General features: G+C 39.7%; 1 protein-coding gene across 1 annotated transcript in view; it reads right to left on the reverse strand.

Moving 5' to 3' along the window:
* Window positions 1-246: 246 nt before the first annotated feature.
* hs3st2 (heparan sulfate (glucosamine) 3-O-sulfotransferase 2) overlaps window positions 247-24,624 on the reverse strand; it is a 33,852-nt gene continuing 9,474 nt past the window's right edge. The window contains exon 2 of the mRNA XM_085352673.1: window positions 247-865. Within this exon, the coding sequence (XP_085208799.1) occupies window positions 247-865 (619 nt within the window). The remainder of the gene's footprint in view (window positions 866-24,624) is intronic.

The raw sequence follows: 24,624 nt of genomic DNA on the forward strand, positions 1-24,624 counted from the left end.
CAAGAAAACCGTGTTTGTATATATTAAGTGTTTTCTTAAAGAAATTTTTGTCCCCAGAATGATCGGGAATGTTGTGAAATCATTTCTATATTTAAGCTTTGAAGTCAGAGTTCTATATCATTTCTTTTAGATCTTTTCTTTAATCTACATATCTCAATAAACTTTTCTTTCAAATATTTTGTTAAAGATACATTTCTCCAGTGGTACAGACATTTTAATAAACAACACTCTCTCAATAAGGTACATTCAATCCCACTTGAAGTCTTGTCCTACAGTTTCATAGAATTTGATGTTAAATGGTCTATAAAACTCCTGCAGCTGTTCTATGATCTCCTCCTCAATCTGTACATGAGTCCTACCCTTGGATTTACCGAGGCATCGTGGCTGGCTGCTGCTCTCTGGTTTCTTCAGGCAGGGGAAACCTTTGGTTCGATTAAAGTAGAAGTGTTTGTCCGTAATAATTCGTTTCAGTCCCAAAAAGTCCTGGACACGTCCCATTTCCCCTGCTGGATCTGTTATCAGTCGCTCACCGCTCACAAAGTGCATTTGCGACAAGCGAAAGTATTGCAGCCAGTTCTCCAGGTGCACAATATACATCCCAATCCGAATGGCATTCCAGGAAGTATCAACAAGACCTAAGCTTCTGTTCTTAAAGGCCAGCTCTTCAAACGTGGGAATGTCAGGCTTCTTGGAAAGCGTCTGTGTGTAGTCAGAAATGGCTCTTGTGACTGGGTTACGCACCACAACGATCAGCTTGGTCTCATGGGACATGCTGGAAATGCGTCTGGGAGCCTCTCTGGTAACAAAGTAGCTGGGAGTCTTCTCTAATGTGATCTGGCTGTCTAGTGTACGTGGCATTAGTCCCCTGGGAAGAAAGACAAAAAATAAAATTCACATGAATGAGTCACCAGGAGTTGTTATTTTCATGTCCAGGAATATTTCCACATGCTTTTATGTTTTATGACTGAACCCCCCCCCCCCCCCCCACACACACACACACATCTATCTTAGGTGGAAGTTTAAAGGCTGTCAGTTGGATCACAGAGCTAAAAAAAAGTGGGTGTTCAAATATTTTTAGGCAAGCAGCAATTCCACAATGAGGAAGATCCAAAATCTTTAGTTAAGCATATTGTCATTAATAACAACCAAAATCAAAAGCACAAATTATGCATAATGGCAAATTGAAATTTAAACTTAGTGTGTCTCTAATTCTTTTTATTATAGTTATAAAGTTATTACTCACAAATATGTCTATTTTGGTCTTGCATTGAAAATATTAATTAATAATATAAGGAAAGAAGAAACAAAAAAAGCATTAATTAAATGTCAATGTCAAATCTTACTGACTTTTGTATAACAGCAAGAGAAAAATACAAAATATTTAAGAGCTAACAAAGAAAGTTGTCCGTCTTTTGCACTGCATTGTTAAAACAAACACCCAAATAAACACGGTGTGGATGTATTTGTTAGGCATTCGGTGCTGACAGGACAGCTTGTACAACCAAAACATGCATCATAATTATCATCATCATGCTGCCAAGATAATGGCTTTGCACATCCACAGGCAAATGATTTTATTCGTCCTATTTGTCACAAGAGTTTCCCTTCGCAGTGTAATGTCATTCTGCTTTGGCACTTTGGTTCAATAAAAGTTGATTAATAACCATCTGGTGTTGGCTGTTGAGACAATGGATCCCCTGTTCACGATTCAGAGATCATCCATACTTCTCTATAGTTATGTCTTTGCTCTACATATTCAAGTGACTGCTGTAGCTTTGGCAAAATAACTCACCAATTTGATAGGAACAGCTCCGAGACAGTTCTTTTAAAATAGCCTTTTATGTTTATTATTACAGATTACAGAGTACCTGAAAACATAACATTAATATTTTGTGTCTGCAATATGTTTGATATTTGGTGGTTAGGACAAATGCTGGGTTGATGGCATGTTAAAAAGAATGCTTAAATGTCTGTACTGTAAATGTCTGTGAAGGGTCTCAGTCATCCAGGTCATCGTAGTCTAAGGAGCTTGGGGAAAAAAAGCGTTTGGGCTCATCTAAGTTTCTTGAAGACATTTCACCTCTCATCTGAGAAGCTTCTTCAGTTCTAAGAGCAATTGGTGGAGAGTCCCAGATGAAAGAAGCCATCTACGTCCACTGTGAACGACCCTGCTTGAACAGAGGGGGTGGCTCACGACACCAACTGTCTGCCATCTATGTGGAGATAAAGTATCGAATTTCAGGGGTGGGACCACGCCTCCAAACATGTTTCTTCCGGTTCTTATCTATATATGTTCCCCCAGTTCTACAAGCTGTTCATTCTCGTTTATGTGCCAATTCTTTAACTTCTTCGCTTCTATTTAGTACATGGGGATCTGCTAGGCCCGGGAGCCACCAGCAGTCCCCTTCGAGGCCTTCCCCAAACCGCTGCTCAATTCACGTCCAAGCCATTCACCTTCATCTACTAAAATGCTGTCTAACCTAAACGGAGGACGTGGGCCCAGCTAGTGAAAATCCAGCTTTGAGATCCCTTCCCAGACACCTTAACAGTCACTCACACATTGGGTCATTTGTTCTCAGTAATTCACATGATAGGGTGGGGCAAGGTCTCACAATCACCTGAAACCTTGGCTGATTGTGACCAACACCCGTTTTTACACCTTGGCTGTGATTAGGCAGAGGGACAACAGGGAGTCCAAGACCCTCTTAGTGACACTCCCAATAGGGCTTAAAATCTGGGACTCGGCACCAATTGCTCTTAGAACTGAAGAAGCTTCTCAGGTGAGAGGTGAAACTTCTTCAAGAAGCTTAAAGAAGTCCAGACACTTTTCTTTCCAGCTCCTTAGACTCTGTACTGTACATGAAATCTCAAAACAACATACACCCAGATATAGTGTATGCTGTAGTAGACTGCACCGGGACACCTAAACCTCCAGGAGCTGCTCGTCTATAGAAACCCATGCTGTGAAGTTCCTGGCATGCATTTTTTTTTTAATCACAGATGTTAATGCAAGAGGAGGTTTCAAACTCTGCAGTTGCTGGGCCAACAGAGTACTATGTAACTTTATGCTGTCTCTTACTTTGTTGCTGAGTTACTGTGCTTCCTTACACCTCCCAGTTTGCAATAATACCACTTACAGCTGATTGTGGAACAGCTAGGATGGAGAACATTTGATGGACTCACTGATCACAATGATGGCATCCTATTCCAGTATCACGGTCAAATTCAGTGAGCTCTTTAGAATGATCTATTCCTCCACAGGGCAGACTGCATGGTTACTGGCTTGATTTTTGTACACTTGCTGCAATAGGACTGAAAACACCTGAATTCAAAGATTAGGGATTCTGGCCCAGTACTCTTTTATCCACATAGTTTATCTAAAGTTGGGGTTGACACAAAGTTCACACTGAAACAATGCTGAAACATCAGTAAAAAGTTTAAAGATTGTAAAGTGTCAAACCCCAACTCCCTTGTGTAGCGCTAATTAAAACAAACGACAGGTAGTGAGAGATGTTCAAAAAACACTGACATTAACTTCGGATGTTGGCGTGTCAGATGAGCCTTGAAGCCTTGGAGAATGCTTTCTGTTTGCTAGTCTTCAACATTCATTTGCATGAGTACTTAGAACACACACATAACATACTGATATGCTTCATGACTGGATCATATGCATCTGTGGAAAAAAATACTATCTATGGTATTGTGGTTAGTAATTAGCCACATTTAGTGTCCATATAACCTCAGTAATTAGGTTCTGGACATGGCAAAAATAAACATTATACTTTTGATCTGCAAGTCCAGCACAGTGCTGGGTGACTTTAAACCATGTTACATAGCTACATTCTCAGCATGTGAATTGGTTTCTGGATATCAGATACATTACTACACAGTTCTGATGATAAATATCAAACTTTCTTTATTATTACCGGAGGAAGGCTTCGATTAAAACCTAACCTTTCTGAAAGCCTTTTCTTTCAAGGTAGGGGTAGCCATAGGTTACCTCTACAGTCTTGGAATTATTGATCCATTTAGTTTTATTTATGAATCCTTAGTTGTTGGCTCGGGTGCCTCGGGGCCACCAGGGAACTATTAATCTTTTATAAGAACAGCACCTTCCAAGCAAACAGCTTTGCTACACACTGGAAAAATAAATAAATAAAAATAAAAAAAAAGGCGGTGCAGAACCTAAAGAGATCTTCAGTTGTCTTCTCGAATAAGTGTTTTTGTTATCTGATTTGTCAATTCCTTACGTTTTTACCACCCTCAGAGATGAAGATTGTGTAGTTGCAAAGTAAATTCAATATGCACTGGTTAAAAACTGCAATTTAATATTACACAAAGCTTAACATTAACACATACAGAGAAAGGGCACATAGTGTTTACTGTGCAAGCATATACAACTCTTTTTCTGTAGAGAACATGTTAACACCTTTGCAGTGCAGGGAGAAGAGGCTGGGACTGTGACATTTATGAAAACGATAAGGATGTCAAATTTAGAAGATATTTGACAGGGATTCCTAACTCCCACTGGTAGTGAGCCTGTCTTTTAAGCTTGTTTATTCCCAGTGAGGCGCAGGACTAGACATGGATATTGTATTGACAAGATCTCCTTAAAGAAAAAGAACAAAAAACCCCACGAATCTCAAATACATTTCTATTTTTAAGTTAAGGGAGGAAAGGATGTTATAAGCTACTGTGTTAATAAAGCCCAGTTGTGAAGCCATCATCATCATCATCATCATCAAAAACATCTTGGTGTTCTGAAGCCCGATGAGGCACGGCTGAGAAACTGAGGCGCACTGTGCTTTAATACCATAGCAACATGTCAATCACAGTCTAAAGCATACCTCCCGTATCTGCTGTTGAATCGTATGTGAGGCTGGACCAGGAAGTTGTTTTTTGTGAAACTGATCAAGTGTGGCTTGGAGTAATTGTCCTGTTTCCATCCTGATGGTATTCTACAAAGCACAATTAAATCATGTTATGTTGAACTTAAAGTTTTCAGTGTCACAAAGTTGGCTCCCTTTGTCCCTGATGCCAAACACATGAAGTCATCTGAAAATGTCACATTGTCTTTTATTTACAGTTTGCTTTGAGTTTCTTCTGAAGGAATACATTTATACACACAATTTTTAAACTGTCTTAAAAACACTACTTGTAATATTACCAAATGAAAACTAAGTTGCAGTATTTTATTTTAATAATTAGTCCTTATGTGCTGCACTAGTGTCTTTTACACAAGTGGAATGGCAGCTCAAAGCACAGAAAATTGATCAGTTATTTTTGTAGGCTATTTATCACTCAGAATACTCAATCAATAACAGTAATTTCACATTGATCTGCCATTTTCTTTATTAGTCAGGAGGATGTCAGAACTCAATGGTCTAAAAATCTTGCTGTTTTAAAATTATCAGAAAAAAACAAAAAAACAAAAACTCTGATATGTTCTAAATGTTTTAGAGACAGGTGTGGGTTATATATGTGTGTGTGAGTGTGTGTGCTACAGCCTTGCCTTTTTTACGTGTCTGCTTACATCTTCAACACATTCATTGTTATGTGTTCATGGTGGAAAAAGAAACTGTGGCAACAGAACCAAAGCATAGCTATCTGCTGCCAAGGAGAGAGTGTAAATTAAGATTTTTTTAAAAGTGCTATATCATTTAAAGTTTTAAACTTAACACTGATCTATGACTCACTGTCACTAATATGTACGGAGGAGGTCAGGAGAGCAGTGCGTGTCTCCAGCCATGTGTAAAACATCAGAGGCTCTGTCATGGTTTGGGGCTGGATTTCATCCAGTGGAGCTGCGACTCTTGTAGAAATTGAGAGAATTATAAACACAAAAAAACCCTGTCAGATTTTGATCCACCATGCAGTACTTCCTGGATATCATCTGACTGCCAAATGCTTAATTTTTCAGAAGGGTGATGATCCCAAATACACTGTCAGTGGAAATAAAGCACACCTGGATACACACAATGAAACAATAAAAGGCAGCCAACATCCAAAAAAGAGCTTTGAATGTGCTTGAAGAAGCCTGGAGAACTATTCCTGGAGACTACGTAAAAAATTACAAGAAAGCTCGCCTAAGAGAGCTCAGGCTGTGTTGAAGAATAAAATTGGACAGAGCAAATATTGACTGTTAAGCTTGTTAGAATTATACAAACTCTGTTTTCACCTTATATGCCTTATGTCATTCTATTTTTGCAGATGTTTAAGTGTTTTCTGATATTTTTTCATATTTCTCAGACTTTAACAGTGTTGGAAATCAGCCATAGAGCTATACTTATCTACTTATAGCTTGTAGACCAGGTTGACTAAATCCACAAAGAGCGCAGAGTACTGGAGTACAGCATAGGCCAGCTGATCACAGTGTGCTCACAAAGAAAAATCTACTGGAGCTCACAAAACAAATTATCATGTGTCTTACAAGTCATTTTTTTCATATATGCACTGTTACACCCAATCTTAGATGCTCGATTCCACTTTAACCTCTCGTGATGCTCAAAAGAGTGAAATGGTATGTCACATTTTATGCGAACCTGAAGCAGGAAGACCAGGTAACGAGAGAAACATGCTAAATACTTTTTATACTGTCATTACCTCTAAATGGAGTTTGAGGTTTTTGCCAAGAACGCCCAACTACATTAAACCTGCTTTGTAGTACACCGCTATGCTTTTTGTTTCTAATAGGAGTAATCCACCAACCAGATTAAACCACATGGTCTACTGGCTTTTTTCATTTGTGACCTGCTTCTCCTGTTCTGGTCTTTTGTTCAAGACAAAAGGTTTTTACTTGAAAATGCACGTAGTTTTTTAAATAAACATGTCCACAGAGAAAACACTGCAGTCAGCCGCATGTTAAAATCACATTAACATTTGAAAGGTGCTAATGCATGCAGCATACATTTGAAATCAAATGCATCTAAAACACATCTGAAGGTGGTCTGACTCACAGTGATAGGAAGGTGTAAGTGTAATCAGTGTAGGTTTAATAGATTCTTCAGATATCACATCCAACATTATGAAAGAATTAAAGTAATGGATTATTTCCTTCCAGTATTAGAAAGTAATGACCAGTGAGCACAAAATAGCAATGTATGATTTCTTTACGTTACATACACTTGAACAAAATGCATTTTCTGCAAATGCAATCATTGGAAAACTTTGAAATAATGAATACATGTTTAGAATTTTAGGTTTTAATCTATTTAGTCCAGAAAGATTTATAAAATCTAGATTGAGTGGTAATAGTTCTATAAATTTTTCCCATCAATGTGTGCTGGGAGGTGTTCAGTTGGTTTAGTTAATCTCAGACATGGATGCTTTCTACCTCAGCTTTTGTGTACATGTTCTATGAGCCCAAAACCAGGAAAATGAGACGAGGCCATTTAAAATATATCTTCAGGGAACATCTAGAAATCTATTTCAGAATTGAATAGGGCTGATTTCCCAGCCTGTACAGGATATCTCCACCAACTTTTCTCAGGCCTGAGTGGAAAGCATTACACCAGCAGTGAGTGTGATTCCTACTAAAACTATTCAGGTGTTTACAGTAATTGTCATTAATGGATGAATAAATCTTATATGAGTTAATTATTGTTTTCTGAGGGAATTTCTTGAATGAAGCACAATTTGTTACCAATTATGAAACAAATTGTGTTTTTTCTTCATTATCTGTTTACACATAAATTATTTTTACATTTATCTTCGGCTTTGCATCCTCCGACTCTCACGTTCTTTTTATGATTCTTTAAATAATTACCTGATGTTTCATCATATTGTTTAACTAGCTATAACTTCAGCCAGGGAGCAAAAAGTAAAATCCAATAATCAAACAATGATGGTCCTCTTTTATATATTAAAATCATAACCATTTAACAGGGACACTTTTATATTAGTGAGATATTTAGAGAGATGTTAATCGTGAACACTGGAGCAAAGGTTTATGTCCAAGTTTATTTGTCTGGTTATCACACAATTCGGTCGGGTATGGCTGATTTTTAGCTGAAACAGACTGAATATTTTATTTTAATAAAGCATACACCTTTGCTCACTTAAACACACAGTAGTAGCAGCCTCATTTGTGTGTCTCTTCATTACCGAGATAGCAGGAATCAAGCCCGAAGGAGAATATGCAATACCTGAGGCAGGTGTCTGAACCCATCATCAAAAATTGTGCTTTTCAGCGTTTTTGTTTTTTCCCCCCCCCTCACCATACCAAGAAACTATCAGCACTGCAGACGGCATCTGAAATAAAAAGATAAAACTGAGGGTTCCTGCAGCAGCAGGTACGCAAAAGCTGCTCACGAACTCTGTGGATAATAATTATTTGTTACAACAAAATATATAGATTTTAATTCCCCTAGACTTGTTTGGGGGGCAGTCACTGTTTCTGAAAGTTTGAATCAAAATGCTTCGAATTAAAATACACTCCCATTTGAACACTTTGCTTTTTGGACCTGCGAACACAAACACATGCACAAAAACCCAGACACACACCTTGATTAACTGACATTTGAGTGAAGTGCCTTGATTGATTACCACCTTCTCACTCAGAATAAGTAGTAAATTCTTTGGGGGTAATTTGCAATCTACTTCACAATTCTTGGTCAAACTTTAAGTCAGGATGCATTACAGTCTTGGCTCTGACATTTTAATCACTTCAAGAAAATGAACTCATGGGTGGAAGATCTGCTCAATACAGTAAATGAGGCCGGCTCCTGGAGAACATGGATGAAAGCTAATTTGTTCTGGATGCTTCAGCACTGCATTTGAATCTGCAATTGCACTTTTTTTTTTAATTAATTAAAACATTCAACAGCTGATTTAATGTAATAATGTCACAGTGACACGTTTTCACTTCTTACCAACACACTTATAATTTTAAAAACACTGACTTAAATGATTGGTGGTGACATTTAGAATTTGTGCTGGAGTTAGTCTTAGAATAACTACTCTGACCATTCTGGTAATAATTACAATGTCGGTATGAGCGTCATATAAAAATGAATTTTGAAAACATTACACTGTGGTAGAATATTAATGAGAAAAGGAAGAAAACACAGAAATGAACATCCTTTTGCATCTCTTATCTACAGCTTTGTTGGGGTCAACTGCAGAAAGCACGTCAGACCTTGCCTCTCATTAATGAAGTGTAGTATGCTGAAAGATAGTCTAAATATTAAAGTGAACCTGAAAAAGCTTGCTGGCTAGTTTGCTCAATGATTTTCTCTGTTGGCAATGTGGAAGCAGGGGGTTTGGACTCCATGCTGAGTTCCCCCCAGATGCTGCTATATCATTACAAAATTAATAACCTACAAATATGAACATCTTCATTTGAAGTACCAAGGATTCCCTATTAAACCCGGGTACAGCATTTTGCTTGTTATTATCTGTTTTTTTATTTTTATATATTTATATATATATATATATATATATATATATATATATATATATATATATATATATATATATATATATATATATATATATCAACTGCAGTAGGCCGGTGGTGCAGTATAGGTAAGCACTGCCCTGTGCAATATGCAGCTTTGTTGTTAAAGTTTATTATGTTACAGTTATTAACGTATCTATTAAAAATGTTATTACCCTCAACCTTATGACTATACTATGCACTGATAACATAAAGATTTAAATTAGGTGATGGCGCCGGTGAGGTCGGCTGCCGTCACGACTGCTCCGACCACTTTTTCTTTGTCTTTGTTTTTTAAGTTAGTTTTCAGCGTTTCTAAATCGGCAAAATCACCACCATTGGGTACATTAGGTATGACAGTGACACTCTTGTTTCTATTGGTATACAATGTACTCACAATTCGAAGTTTTTAACTCCGGATCCGAGCTGGCCGAGTGAGATCTTGAGGGAGAACAAAGGGAAGCGGCGGCGGCCTAGAGGGAAGCGAGCCGGCGTCAGGAACAGGCTGAGAGCTCGTGCACACCGCACACCTCTGCCTAGCATCCTGCTCGCCAACGTCCAGTCACTGGAGAACAAGCTTGACGACCTCAGGGCCAGGGTAAAGTTCCAGAGAGACATTCGGGACTGCAATCTCCTCTGCTTCACCGAGACATGGCTGAACCCAGCGGTGCCGGACCACGCCATCCAGCCGGCCGAGTTCTTCTCGGTTCACCGCATGGACAGGACACGGGACTCGGGGAAGTCAAGGGGAGGCGGCGTGTGTTTAATGGTGAACAACAACTGGTGCAACAGTGCGAACGTTGTTCCTCTCACACGCTCCTGCACACCAAATCTGGAACTACTGTCCATCATGTGTCGTCCTTTTTATCTACCTCGGGAATTTACATCGGTCATTATAAGTGCCGTTTATATTCCACCACAAGCGGACACGGTCACCGCCTTATGCGAGCTGCATGAGGCACTCACACAGCACCAGACACAACACCGGGACGCTGCGCTTATTGTGACGGGGGACTTTAATAGCGCCAACCTCAAACGCGCAGCGCCGAACTTTTATCAACACATCTCCTGCCCCACCAGAGGTGAAAGGACACTGGACCACTGCTACACTACGGTCAAGGACGGCTACAAGGCACAATCCCGCCCTCCTTTTGGCAAATCTGATCACGCCGCCATCTTCCTCATCCCAAAATACAAACAAAGGCTGAAACAGGAAGTTCCGGTTCAGAGGAAGGTCGCGCGCTGGACGGATCAATCGGTGGCCGCGTTACAGGACGCACTCGATGACGCAGACTGGGGCATGTTCAGAAACAGCTCCGATGATGATGTCAACGTGTTTACGGAAGCGGTTGTGGGATTCATCGGGAAACTAGCGGATGATACCGTGGAGACAAAGACTATCACAACGTTTCCCAACCAGAAGCCGTGGGTGGATAAAACCATCCGCGACGCTCTGAGATCCCGCACCCCTGCCTACAACACGGGACTCATGACGGGGGACATGGACCCGTACAAAGCCGCGTCATATAACGTGCGGAGGGCGGTGAAAGAGGCGAATCAGCGCTACGGGAGGAAACTAGAGTCACAACTCCAACAGAGTGACTCTAGGAGCCTGTGGCGGGGACTAAGGACAATAACGGACTATAAAGCACCAACAACCGGTATGACGAACGCGGCCGTGACTCTGGCAGACGAGCTGAACACTTTCTATGCTCGCTTCGAGGCTGCAGCTAAGGACTCCAACAATGCTAGTGTTAGCGGCGCTAACGGCTGCAGACAGGAAGATACTGCCAGCACCGGAAACGTGCTCGTCATCTCCGAGCATGAAGTAAGGAGAGCCTTCAAGAGAGTGAACACCAGGAAAGCAGCAGGACCAGACGGCATCCCAGGTCGTATCCTAAGAGACTGCGCATACCAGCTAGCTCCTGTGTTCACTGAGATATTCAACATCTCTCTATCTCAGTCGGTGATCCCCACATGCTTCAAAGAGTCCATCATTGTTCCTGTCCCGAAGAAACCCCACCCTGCTTCTCTCAATGACTATCGCCCTGTAGCCCTCACCTCAGTAGTGATGAAGTGCTTTGAACGCCTGGTCAGAGACTTCATCATTTCCTCACTACCAGACACACTGGACCCACTACAGTTTGCTTACCGTCCAAATCGTTCCACAGACGATGCCATCTCTCATCTCCTCCACACATCACTCACTCACTTGGACACTAGAAGGGGGAATTATGTTAAAATGCTCTTCATAGACTACAGCTCTGCATTTAACACCATAATTCCCTCCACACTCACCACCAAGCTGGAGCATCTGGGACTCAGCTCATCTATGTGTCTGTGGATCTCCAACTTCCTAACTGGCAGACCACAGGCAGTAAGGATGGGCGGACATGTCTCAGCCTCCACCACTCTCGGCACTGGAGCCCCCCAGGGGTGTGTTCTGAGCCCCCTGCTGTACTCTTTGTACACATATGACTGTGTGGCCACTACCAGCTCCACCACCATCATCAAGTTTGCTGACGACACCGTCGTGGTGGGCCTGATCTCTGATAACAACGAGACGGCCTACCTGAAGGAGATTAGGAATCTGGAGAACTGGTGCCAGAGGAACAACCTCCTTCTAAACGTCAGTAAGACAAAGGAGCTGATAGTGGACTTCAGCACTAAGCAGGAGAGGAACTACCAGACCCCTGTCATCAACGAGTGCCCAGTGGAGAGAGTGGACAGCTTCAAATACCTCGGAGTTCACATCACGCAGGACCTGTCATGGTCCTGTCACATCAACACCGTGGTGAAAAAGGCCCGTCAGTGTCTCTACCACCTCAGACGCTTGAGAGACTTCCAACTGCCCTCCAAGGTGCTCAGGAACTTTTACTCCTGCACCATAGAGAGCATCCTGACGGGAAACATCTTAACCTGGTTCGGGAACAGCACCATGCAGGACAGACGAGCTCTACAGAGGGTTGTGCGGTCAGCTGAGCGCACCATCCGCTCCGAGCTCCCTGACCTGCACTCAATCTACAGCAGGCGGTGCTGGACCAAGGCCAGGAAGATCGTGAAGGACCTCAGCCATCCCAACAACAGACTGTTCTCTCTGTTGAGGTCAGGAAAGCGATTCCGCTCCCTGAAGACCAACACAGAGAGACTGAGGAGGAGCTTCTTCCCGCAGGCGATACGGTCTCTCAATCACACCACCATACAGTACTGACCCACACATACAGTTCTTACACACACTGGACATTCTGGACATTGTTTTCACTTCATTACTTAAATCACGCTGCTGTTATTGTGTATATGCTGCTGTTATTGTGTATATATTTATTTGTATTTCTTCATACATTTTTATATAGTTCTATATTGTGTATTTTGTTGTACAGTTATTTTATTTTCAACTTTAATTTATATATTTTATCTTATTCTCCCAGTTAAATTTACCCTTCATTCTAATTTGTGTTGTACAGTTATTTCATTTTTAACCTTAATTTATATTTTATTCCTTCCTAGTTAAATTTACCCTTTTTAATTTTTCATATTTATTTCCTATCTTATTCATAGCCTTTTCCTTTTTTGTTTTCTTTAGGTCACGAGCAGTTGTCCAAGCATTTCACTACATATCGTACTGTGTATGACTGTGTACGTGACAAATAAAATTTGAATTTGAATTTGAATTAGGTTATCCCAGACTGCTTTCTATCAATACTGCATAATTCGGCACCAAACGATTACAAACATAACCTCTCTGAAGTCTTTAATTGGAAGTTCAATTTTTCAACACTACTTGGATTTTGTCCCAGTATTGTAAGTTCTGAATTTTCTTAGTGTTTTTGGTTTCATTATTATTCATAATTTCTGATTAATATAAACATATATAAATATAAACATTTCGATTTCCTGTTGGTCCTCTTTCTCATCTAGTATTTTCAATTTCATTCTTGTTATTTTAGAAATATGTTAAATTGTTATTAAAATATTATATTTCTTTGCTCAGTTTCACTGTGATTCTATGTGCTTTTTTCCCAATTGTGAGCCTTTAGTTCTTGTTGTAGTTGAGTCCCAGTTACTGTTACATGGAGTTTGTTATTTGTGTTTAGTTTCCTCAGTATTCCTTCCTTCCTTCCATTAGTTTTTTCCTGTGTCATTGTCTTGATTGTCTACACCTGTGTTTAGTTTGCCACAGCTGTCGCCACTTCCCTGATTGCCCTTGCGTGTAAACAGGCCTGCTTTTCCTGAGGCTTTGTCACAATATCTGTTGTTATTTCTGTGTGCCACCTGAGGGGTATATATTAAAGATGATTTCATTCTGTTAACTGCTTTGAGAAAACCGAAGATCCCAGTGAGAGATAATGGGTATAACAACAGTGGTTATCAGCTTTCTCACTTAAACTGCGTTTTCTGTTTCAGGCCCTGAGCATGCTCACACAGAATAGGGGGTTTTCCACATTATTATATGACTCTGACGTTATATGACTCTGGTTTCTATGAGTGCCACCTACTTCAATCAGAGATATTATCACATGATGATAAAATGGTAATAAAATTCTTTAGAGGACACATAAAAAATAACAGTAAAATGCAAAAGTGTTGACAGGAAATTAATGCCGGAGGAAGTCTTTAATCTTGGGCTTTAAAACACAGTGCAATTTAAAAGAAAGGAAAAACAAAAACATGTTAATACTAGATAACCATTTTAATCCTGACTGTTTTCTCTGTGCTGCTGTTTCTTTCTAAAGTTATGCTTGCACATTCAAGCTCTGAAACTATAAACTAGATACTCTTAAACATTAAAGGTGATTGAGTGTGCTCAGCTCTGACTTTGTCCAATAGCATAATAAAGATATGGAAACTGCTTCACTTTTTTTTGACAGATCAAAGTACAATGAATGCTACTGACGGAATAGGAGTTCTTGGTGTGTTTTGTGTTCTAGCAGCTGCAATGTGAGACTTATCACAAGATTAGAATCAAGTATACAAACCTTTACACATTCCCTGCATCGTTGGCTAAATATGTACAAATCTCACTAATAATGTGACACAGTTTTTGCAGGTGTAACTTTACAGGTAGGCTTCATCCCTGATGTTGATGGTTCAGCTTAGCAAATTAACTATATATTAAATCTATATTTCGCTTTAAACACACTGTAAATTAAAAAATTAATGAGAACATGGCGCATCTAGCCACATGTAGTTTTAAACTGAAACCCTGAACACACAATCTCCTCTCGACCATATTATGTGTATAGTATAGGATACCCTAGTCATTTAGCTAGGAAATAAAGAACACATATGAGACAGAAAAGTCACACTAGCAAGCTATATCAAGCTTTAAGCCATTCAGTCTTCCATCTTAGTACCTCCCTCTGCCAAGTCATGTTTCTTTTTTGTATTGTTGTATGTTTTGTACTTTCACCAATACTATCACCAATAATACCTATTCAGATAGTAAAAATTAATTCCAATATTGTCTCCATTTTATCATCATCATCATCATCATCATCATCATCATCATCATCATCATCATCATGTAACCTCTCTGATTGGAGCAGGTGACATTAGGGATCATTTTGTGAAGAGTATGAGTCATGTAAAGAAAAACATCCCTTGTGAAGCAGAAAGCCTAGGTTAACAAATGGTTAGATAGCGCTGATAAAATTCAGCAGAATTTAATTTAAAACTGTTAATGAGGAAGCAGGCCTTTATGTGTGATCCTGCATGTGTGCTATACTGTTAATAGGCTACAAAGTGTATAGCTGCAAATTGCTGTGTCACTTCCAGCACAGAAAGACTGAGGCGAAGAAAGAACTGATCTTCTCCAGATGCGCTTTGCTGAACAACTTAAACTTCCAAAGAGCAATGCAGGTTCATCAGGGATGCAGACCATCAGAACAAGTAAAGGTCAGCTTTGAATCATCTCCTTGTGAACAATCAATGAACTCAGAATGTATTACTGTCATTTTACCGTGGCTTGGACTTAAAAAACACTACTGCATTTTGCCAGTTCAACATAAGTTCTCTGTTCATTCTCTCAGTGAAAATAAAAGTGCATCTGTAACTTGTGCATTACTCATATATACCATAGTCAGCATACCAGATGGGAAATTCAGAAAAATGAAGCCAATGCAGAAGTTTCTTTAGTTTATCTCCGACTTAATTAAGATAGCAATAGTTGTGCTGTACCTACTCAGTCCATATTTCTCTTCTGCTAATGGAGTTGACTTGGATTGTACTTAACAAGCCAACCTTCTTTTCTGGCTAAAAGCACACCCCTTTGAAGTGGGTGGAAGGAGCACTACAGCCACAAAAATCGCAACAATCAGTTGGGCATGACAACCTGGGAAATTGCTGCAATTGCTGCTGTCTTGGATGCAGTTTTCAGTAAAATACAGTTACTTTTGAACCGGTTTGGTTTGGTTGAACTATTCTGTATTCTAGAGTTGACCTTAAAGATTTTTTTTCTTCTTTAAAACTCATACCAAACTGTTGTTCCTGGCTGGCAGCTTCATTTTCAATCCTTTCAATCCCACTGAGTGTGGAGATCTTTGTCCAACATATCCACTATCCCTCCTCTGCACATTTCAAAACCATCTCACTCTTGCCTCTCTAACTCTGTCTCCAAAACACTCAACCCAAGCTATTCCTCTGAAACTCATTTATATTCAAATCTCGTCGCTCCCAGTGCTCCCAGTGAAAACTTTAACATCTTCAACTCTCTCAGCTCCAACTCTGCCTCTTGTCCTTTTGTCACTGACACCATCTCCAAACCACACATCACTTGTAAACCTTCCCTTTCACTCTTGCTGCTATTCTTCTGTAACAAATCACCCTGACACTTGTCTTCATCCAGTCCACCTTGGTTATATTCTCCTCTTCACCTCTCTTGTACACTGTCCATTGCTTTGGATGGTTGACTCAAGGTATTTAAACTCATCTGCCTTCACTGCCTCTACTCATTACAAATTCACTGTTACAGCTCTCTCCCTCACGTATTGCATTCACACATATATTCTGTCATGCTTCTACAGACTTTCATTCCTCTTCCCTCCAGAGCATGCCTCCACCTCTCCGGGTTCTCTTCTACCTGGTATCTTATTACTCTCACTACAGATCACAATATCATCTGTGAACATTATAGTTTGAGAACTTCTGTCTGACCTCAACTGTCAACCTGTTCATCAATATTCCAAATTAAAGGCTCAGAGCTTATCACTGTTGTAATCCAATCCTCACCTTGAGCCCACATGTCACTCCTACCACACACTTCACCACAGTTTGGTTATTCTTATACAGTACTTGACATACTTCTGTCATTCTTGACTTCCTCATACAGTACCTGTTACGGCCCTGGGCCTTGGAGAAAGTGAGACCGCCTTTTCCCTTCAAGCAAAGCCAAGAGTGCCAGGACTCTCTGACGATTGGCTAGCTGGAGACTCATGCCAGCCCCTGTGCATGCAGATTGCACTATGGCAACCTACATAGACGATTGGCTGCCTGGGGATCCTGTGGCACTCCGTGAAGCAATCAGTGGCTGATCGTGCTCACCTGCCGCTACAAAACACTGGAAAACCTTCACTCGGGGCATCTGTTTTGGAGAGTGTGCAATTTGCCCTTCCTGCCTCCCTCTGTGAACTGTGCTCGCTCAACTCTATTCAAAGTGGTGAACTTTGTGGGTTAACCCCGGTGTATGGTTGAGCTTAGCCTGTTTAGACTTGTCATTTGTTATTCTCACCTGTGTTTGCCTTATGTGTTAATTGGTTGCCCAGTGGCGTGTTGAACACAGCCCTGTCAGTTTTCTGTTTAAAGTTTGCAATAAACCTTTTTTTTTAAACTGATTCCCCTCAGGGTGGCCTTGTTTGTGTTCGTCTCCTTAGTTATGTTGCGGCTTTTTATGTTGTGGCAGTTCTTACTTGGCACCCTATCTTACACTTTGTCTAGATCCGCAAAGAAATGATGCTCCATCTGACCATCTGTAGTACTCTTTCTTGACAGGAACTGATCATCAGTTCTCTTCTTAACCTAACTTCAACTCTTTCTCATAGCTTGACATGGCTCATCAACTTTATCCCTCTGCAGTTACCACTGTTCTGCACATCACTCGTCTTCTTGAAAATTTGTACCAGTACACTTCTTCTCCATTTCTCGGGTATCCTCCCCTAGACCCCATCCCTAGACATCTCCATATATGCACAGGTATGTCATCTAGACCACTTCTCTTCCTCTTCGTAGCTACCAACACTGCCTCCTTAAAATCGAAGACTCAATGTGAGATCTTTGCTACATTTCTGTGCTTTGTAGTGTTGCCCTATTAATGTGAGATATGTGCCATGTTTGTGGGGTATTAATGGCTGCTCATTAATGATTTTTGTATCACAGTTGAGCTTATGGAGCGTGAACATTTTGCTTCACTATTTAGATGTACCCAGAGGTGGGACCAAGTCATTGTTTTGCAAGTCTCAAGTAAGTCTCAAGTCTTTATCCTCAAGTCTCAAGTCAAGTCTCAAGTAATGTCAGGCAAGTCAGAGTCGAGTCTCAAGTCACTGGTGTAAAAGTCCGAGTCAAGTCACAAGTCTGAAACTTTGAATTTCAAGTCCTTTCGAGTCTTTAAAAAAAAAAACGAAAAAAAGCATGTTGCAGTTATGCTAAATGTAAATATTAGACCATGTAATTTTTTAATCTGTGTTTTTCTCAACACATGACAAAATAGTGAACTTAGAAAATATACACAAATTGTGAAATTGCACCTCTTTAAAATGCAGCTCAATTAAACCTAGCTCCAAGAATAATTTTCACCGACAGTTCTGAGATAAGCTGCATGTTATTCTTGGATGCGGTTGTAGGACCGGCTTTGAAATCGCATGACAAAAATATCATACATAAATAAATGATATTTTTTTTAAAAATATCATTTAAAAAAAAAAAACTGCATCACCAACGTAGCCTTGAAAACATTTGCTAGTTAGATGAAGTCAGCTATCTCATCGTAGCATATTTATATGCATATTTATAATCATACGGTTCTTGGAGTGAGTGCACACACTCATGAAGTTTAGTAACTTCAGGTCACTGCAACAAGCCCAGGTACAGTTTACCGACGGATGGGTGCAGGACCTTGAAATGCACCGTGTAGAACGAAAGACCATCGTACGTATCATAAGTTTACCAGTCTCACAAATTGTTGTCATAAATACACATTCCTTAACCGTTTATTAATAGGACCTTTGAGCTCAACGGTAATTAATTAGTAGTGGAAATAATTTCTGGTAGCATCACAGAAATGTAGCAGTGACAATAATACTGCATGCTGTAATCGTACTGGACAATTAGTGATACAAAAAACCTGTTTTATCCTGTGAATAAAAGTATATGTTTTTGTCAATGTACCATAATAACAGAAGCGAAACGCAATATTGTGTCAGGACAATTCACTATTTATGCACAATAAACAAAGGAGCATAGCGCGACCATTTCTGTTCAGCGCCAGACTTGCTTGTAACCTATATCACCAATTATGTTAACTACAACAGCAGACTGACCTTTGTGTAAATGCTTGGAGCAGACTAACCTGTGAGCTGGAGTGTTCTGGGACGTTATATTTGATCTTTGAATGGCTGCAATCCAGGCCACCCGTCGCGTCTTTGTCACTTCGGAAACATGGCTCGAACAATTTCTCTTCAACGACGTAATCCGATAACAACCGATCTCTTTACCCGTCGGCTTCCCGTGGCTGTCATGCGACCGGCTATTGCAGTTAATAATACAACAGCTTCTTGACATTTTTGTGTTTCTTTTTATCGCTGTGTGACTGATTTTAATTGAAAGCCTGCGTGCGCTAGTACCGCTTGCCACGAGTTCCCAGAATCCTTTGCAGTTCTACCCGTGAATGACGTCACATTTTCAATCTCTATATAATATGCATGTTAAATTTTATATTTGGGGTAAAATATCAAGTCTTTTCAAGTAAACCGGTTCAAGTCCAATTCAAGTCCCAAGTCATTGGTGTAAAAGTCCAAGTCAAGTCACAAGTCTGAGAACATTTTTTCAAGTCAAGTCTAAAGTCATAAAATTAATGACTCGAGTCTGACTCGAGTCCAAGTCATGTGACTCGAGTCCACACCTCTGGATGTACCCATTAAAACAATGATTCCAGTGGGGCTTTTTCTCCTTTTAAAAAAAAATTTAATCTAAATGATCATTATTATATTCCATTAACAACTATTGTTTTCGACCTTATTTTTTATAATTAGCAAGAAAACACATTTGACTGTGAGAGCTAAGGAACTAACCAGTGTTTTCTGCACACCATTCTTCCTATATCTTTTAATCAATCAAGGTGTTGCAACAGAGTATGACTAATAAATCAGTTTAATGAGTTGGCAAATCTGTTTGGGATTTAGCTTAGAAACCATTAATCACATTGTGAAGTGTTTCTGCAGGGGCAAAGAAATTTAGTGAATGTCTTTACCTCCCATCGGACAACCAGTGTTTGCCATTAGAAGGAGTAATAATGAACCCTGCCCATTAAACAATATGCAAGCTCACAGACTGACCGCAGAGACGCCCAAACTAAAGTATCCATTACATGCCGTGTTTATCCAGTCTCAGGAGTAATTTAACAATGAAAAAGTTACCCAATAAATTACAAGAAAAAGTCACTTGGGCTCTCATTGCCAGTGTGTTATCAGAATAAGCAGCATGCAGAGTAATGATAGTCATACGCCTTAGCAATGAACAAAAAGTTGGGTGTAAAAGCAAAAACATGGCATTTTCTAGAATGAACTTAAACTTGTATGGCAGTAGTGCATGGAGAAAAATGTTTATTACTGAGTCGAATCATTTACCTAATGTTAAAATCTGTTTAGTGTAAACTCTTATATAATTATGGCTGAACAATGTACTGTTTCAGTGCCCTGTTATATAAGGATTGGTGTAATTTTTTTTAATGTCTTTGGATACAATGTTTTTAAACAGTCTTCATCTACATTACTGTTTAATTTAAGATCCAGCAAGTTAGATATGATGAATTTACTTGCATCATTTAATCACTTTTTAGATTGTGAAGTCCGAGCTAGTTCAGATAAGCAGCTCAAGATGCTGTGTGCCATACATACTTTAAATTCTTCACTTTCCTCATAATGGATTGTATTTATATAGCGCTTTTCGGGGCCCTCAAAGCACTTTACAATTCCACTATTCATTCACTCTCGCATTCACACACTGGTGGAGGCCCTGGGGCAGACTGACAGAAGCAAGGCTGCCATATCGTGCCATCAGCCCCTCTGGCCATCACCAGTAGGCGGTAGGTGAAGTGTCTTGCCCAAGGATACAGCGACCGAGACTGTCCGAGCCGGGGCTCGAACCGTCAACCTTCCGGTTACAAGACGAACTGCCAAGTCTTGAGCCACGATCGCCCTCATGTCATATATTGAATGCAAGTATCCAGTTTCGCAGATTGTTTAAGTTTCTTCTTCATACAACCCCTCCACCACCACGTCATCTACCCATAGGCTACTCTCTTCAGTTTTCTATGCAACATATTTATGGAACATGAACACCAAACTAACAATGTTCTGCTACTGATGTAAATTAATCAGTTCAAACTTGAGTTGTCCAATTGGAAATAAAAAAAAAAAACAGGTTCCAGTGTTTTCAGATGTTTTTGTTTGCATGATTTCTTTGAACTGTACAAACCATTTGTCCTGAAATGTCCTGAAAAGCCAATACCACAGATGCACAGACCTGCTCCATGGCGTCTAAATCCATTAGCACTTTGTATTATGCAGGTAGACTGTGCAGAGAAAATGTTCTTATGCTGCGTGATTCTCATAATGTCTGTGACAATGCGCTTCCTAAAAATGGCATCTTCCTTTTTCCTGATATGACAGCACAGATCCAGTCTCCACTGGTGAGGCGGCTCTATTATTAAACTATCACTCACTTCGATTACAGCTGTGATGACATCTGATCATTAATCACCAGCAACAGAAGCCTGCCACCTCAAAAGTCTATTAAGAGTTAACAAAGGGCAGTCAAGGCGATTACAGCAAACCTGCGGCCAGCTCTGGCTACGTGAGGCAAAGAGGTGAATAACAATTCAGTGTCCTGAGAATCAAGCATCTACTTCTCTAATTTAATTGGCTGAAAACAGCAGACTAACTGAGTCAGATGTGTTGCAGCAGGGGTTCATTGTGACACCAGGCATGTCGTCAGCTACATTATAAAATCAAAACATATCTAATGCTGTACAATGCAGTACTGCAGCACTGGAAAAAATGCATGAAATTTTTAGCCTTAAACAAAATCCCATTGAACTGCTGTCATTTCAACTCAAGACCCCTGTTTTCCTTGAAATAACAATTATTCATGGTTTGGCCTGCAGAGGGAAATGACTGACACTTGCTCTCCTTGAGCAATAACACGTTCAATTGAACTGAGTTACGAGCTGTCACATTAACATGTGGCAAGGCAAAGTATCCATGGACACTGAAAGACACTGAGACAGACAGGAAAGCCTCTGAAATCCTAAACTGCATATTCTCACCGGAGGATTACAGCTCATTCCATATATTTTTTAAACTCTTTAAAATGAATTTAAAGCAGTTGGGCTGTTGCTGAAGTTCCAGCTGATGAACTGCTATATTCATATTTTTGCGTTATTTGTATATCTGCATTTACATGAAACCCACATTATGACATTGTGAATGTCTTATTCACTGATAAGCAGATTACATTTGTCCCTTCACACTTCCCCTCAGCTTCTCACCCAGTTGTTCATCTTTACAGCACCATCTTAACTGACATGAATCAAGATGCCATGAATTTACATCAACACAGAAGCCCTTAGCAGTTCTCTCTGAGTTTACAGTATAGCCTCTAGCAATGTGACAGTCAAGGATATTTATAAATGACGAGAAGCACATTCCACACCTTTAGAGCTTTTCGATGTTTACTTAGATGATGGGAAACTACAAAAGGAGAGAGCAAAGGCAGAAGAGGAAGCTCAGACAGGATTTGATCCCTGCTCAGCAGGGACACGCTGGGTTAGCCAAGAGGAGAAAGTTAACAAGCTGACAATTACTAAAAGTGAGCTAAAGATTGCTGACAGCAAAATATTTCCACAATCATAATGTCAAATGATAGTAATTTGAATCTTACTATTTAGTAGAGGGATGACTGAAACGAAAAATTAGAATATATATGTATTGTTTTCTATGCATCTAACGGCACAGTCACTGTCAGACATGTGCTGCTTGACAAACAATATATTTACAATATCACTACTTGTTTCTTAGAACAATTAATGGTTTTGCTGAAGTTTATGTTCAAATTGTCTAAAAAAAAGTAGTGTGTACCAGTAAACAACAAGCTTACCTGATTATTGATGGGTAAATGGTGGGTGCACAATATATAGGACGTTGACTCTGGTGACAAGGATTCACATCCAGGGTCATGCCTTCAGATTAAGCCTAAGAAAACTGCTTACATTATCGAAATGACAGCATGAACTATATGAACAACATTGTTCACCATGTTTAGCAAATTTTTTGGCTGGTTTGCTTGACCTGTGTTGAGTCTTCCCTTCCCCTACTGGTTTATCTGTTACTTATGATCATCCCACAGGTGTATCTGGTCTGATGAACTGCAAACCTATAAATGATGAGCAGGAAGTTGTCTTTGTCTCTCTCTCTCTCTCTGGATTAAATTAGAGCGGACACCAAATCCCGCAACAATTCTCAGGTTGTTTTGAGTCATTAATTTTGGTCATTTCTTTTGTTTCTTAACAAATGTGGTGATATTTCCAAGAAATCCTAGACTCTTTCTAGTTATGTTAAATTTCGTTTGTAGTGATACATTCTGGAAGCTTCTGCCACAAAGATAGCCAAAGGAAGTTATTAGAATTCTTCTTGAGGATCATGTGAATGAATTTCACAACAGTCTATCTTACAGGAAAGCCGGGGTTTAACTAAAGTTACAATACATTATCTGGGACTGAATCTGCAGAAAATGTCATGGTAACAGATATTTCTGTCTGGACCAAAAGCTAACCGGTCTGGGGCTTGATGTATGACTGAAGTATGTGCACAAAAAATATGCTTTTAATTCTTCCAGTTTCCTCATGAACTAGGAATATTGAAAAATGAAGAATGTGTGGACCTTGGATATCTAAGACCATGCCCCCCCATCATTTTCTTTACCTCTGCCAGCATCCTTCGCTCAAAACTTAGAGAACTGATATCCTCCATTATTTTTTTTTTATCCTTCAGTAGTTTTCGTCTGTCAGGGAAGCAGCCTGTTTTAATTGCAGTAACTGTGCAACAAATTATATAGTTATTTGCAAATAGTATAGGAGTTTCTGCAGGCATTTCCGACTAAAGACAGGAGTGAAAATCACCTTTGGGCACTTGTGTAAAATTTCACAACAGCTGATATTATAAAAATTATTATTATTTTATAAAACTGATGACACAAATAACACACATCTGATTCTAACTAGTGAATCTTCACATAGTTTTATGCATCTTGCTGCAGGTTGAACTGATTTACTCGTTACTAATCAATAATTAATAAAGTTGTGGTGGAAAATGTGATTTTTCAGCACAATACCTTGATCTATGCTGAGTTTATGCGTGATCAGATTATATCCTGAACTTTTCTATAAGGATAAAAGTGCACTCTCTTGGTTCAGGCTGTCTACGCAAAAAAAGTAGTTTGGTAATTAATGATAACCACTGCATGTCTCTGAGCTGCGCTACAATAAAGACAGCTTATTAATAATGCAGAGTTAGACTTGACCATCCCTCAGTCTATAATGCGTAGTTTTCTGTGTTAAATGAGAACCATCTAACTTTCTGTCCTCATCAACCTTTCTGATGATACTGTTCCAGAGTTCCCTGCCTCCCCGAGCCAATTAATGTGGACCAGGAGAATATTTGTAGATGCAGCCTCTTGTACAATTTCAACACTTTTCAGAGAAGCAACTGGAAGTGCTTCTGACTCCTGTGAAATCAATAGAGCTGAGATGCCCTTTTAAGTCTTGATGGTGTATGGCAAGGTTTTTTTGTTTGATCTTTATGATTCTGCGAGAATGGAGAAAGTGGTGAGAAACGTGTGAGGAAATTGGTGGCAGAGAAATGTCTGTTTCATCAGGTCCTGTATGGTTATGCGAGTACCCTCACACAAAATAAATGAGGCCA

This window comes from Diplotaxodon limnothrissa, linkage group LG4, assembly GCF_057381915.1.
Source record: "Diplotaxodon limnothrissa isolate DT_005_m linkage group LG4, D_limnothrissa_male_GT1.1, whole genome shotgun sequence".
In the NCBI taxonomy this organism is placed as follows: domain Eukaryota; kingdom Metazoa; phylum Chordata; class Actinopteri; order Cichliformes; family Cichlidae; genus Diplotaxodon; species Diplotaxodon limnothrissa.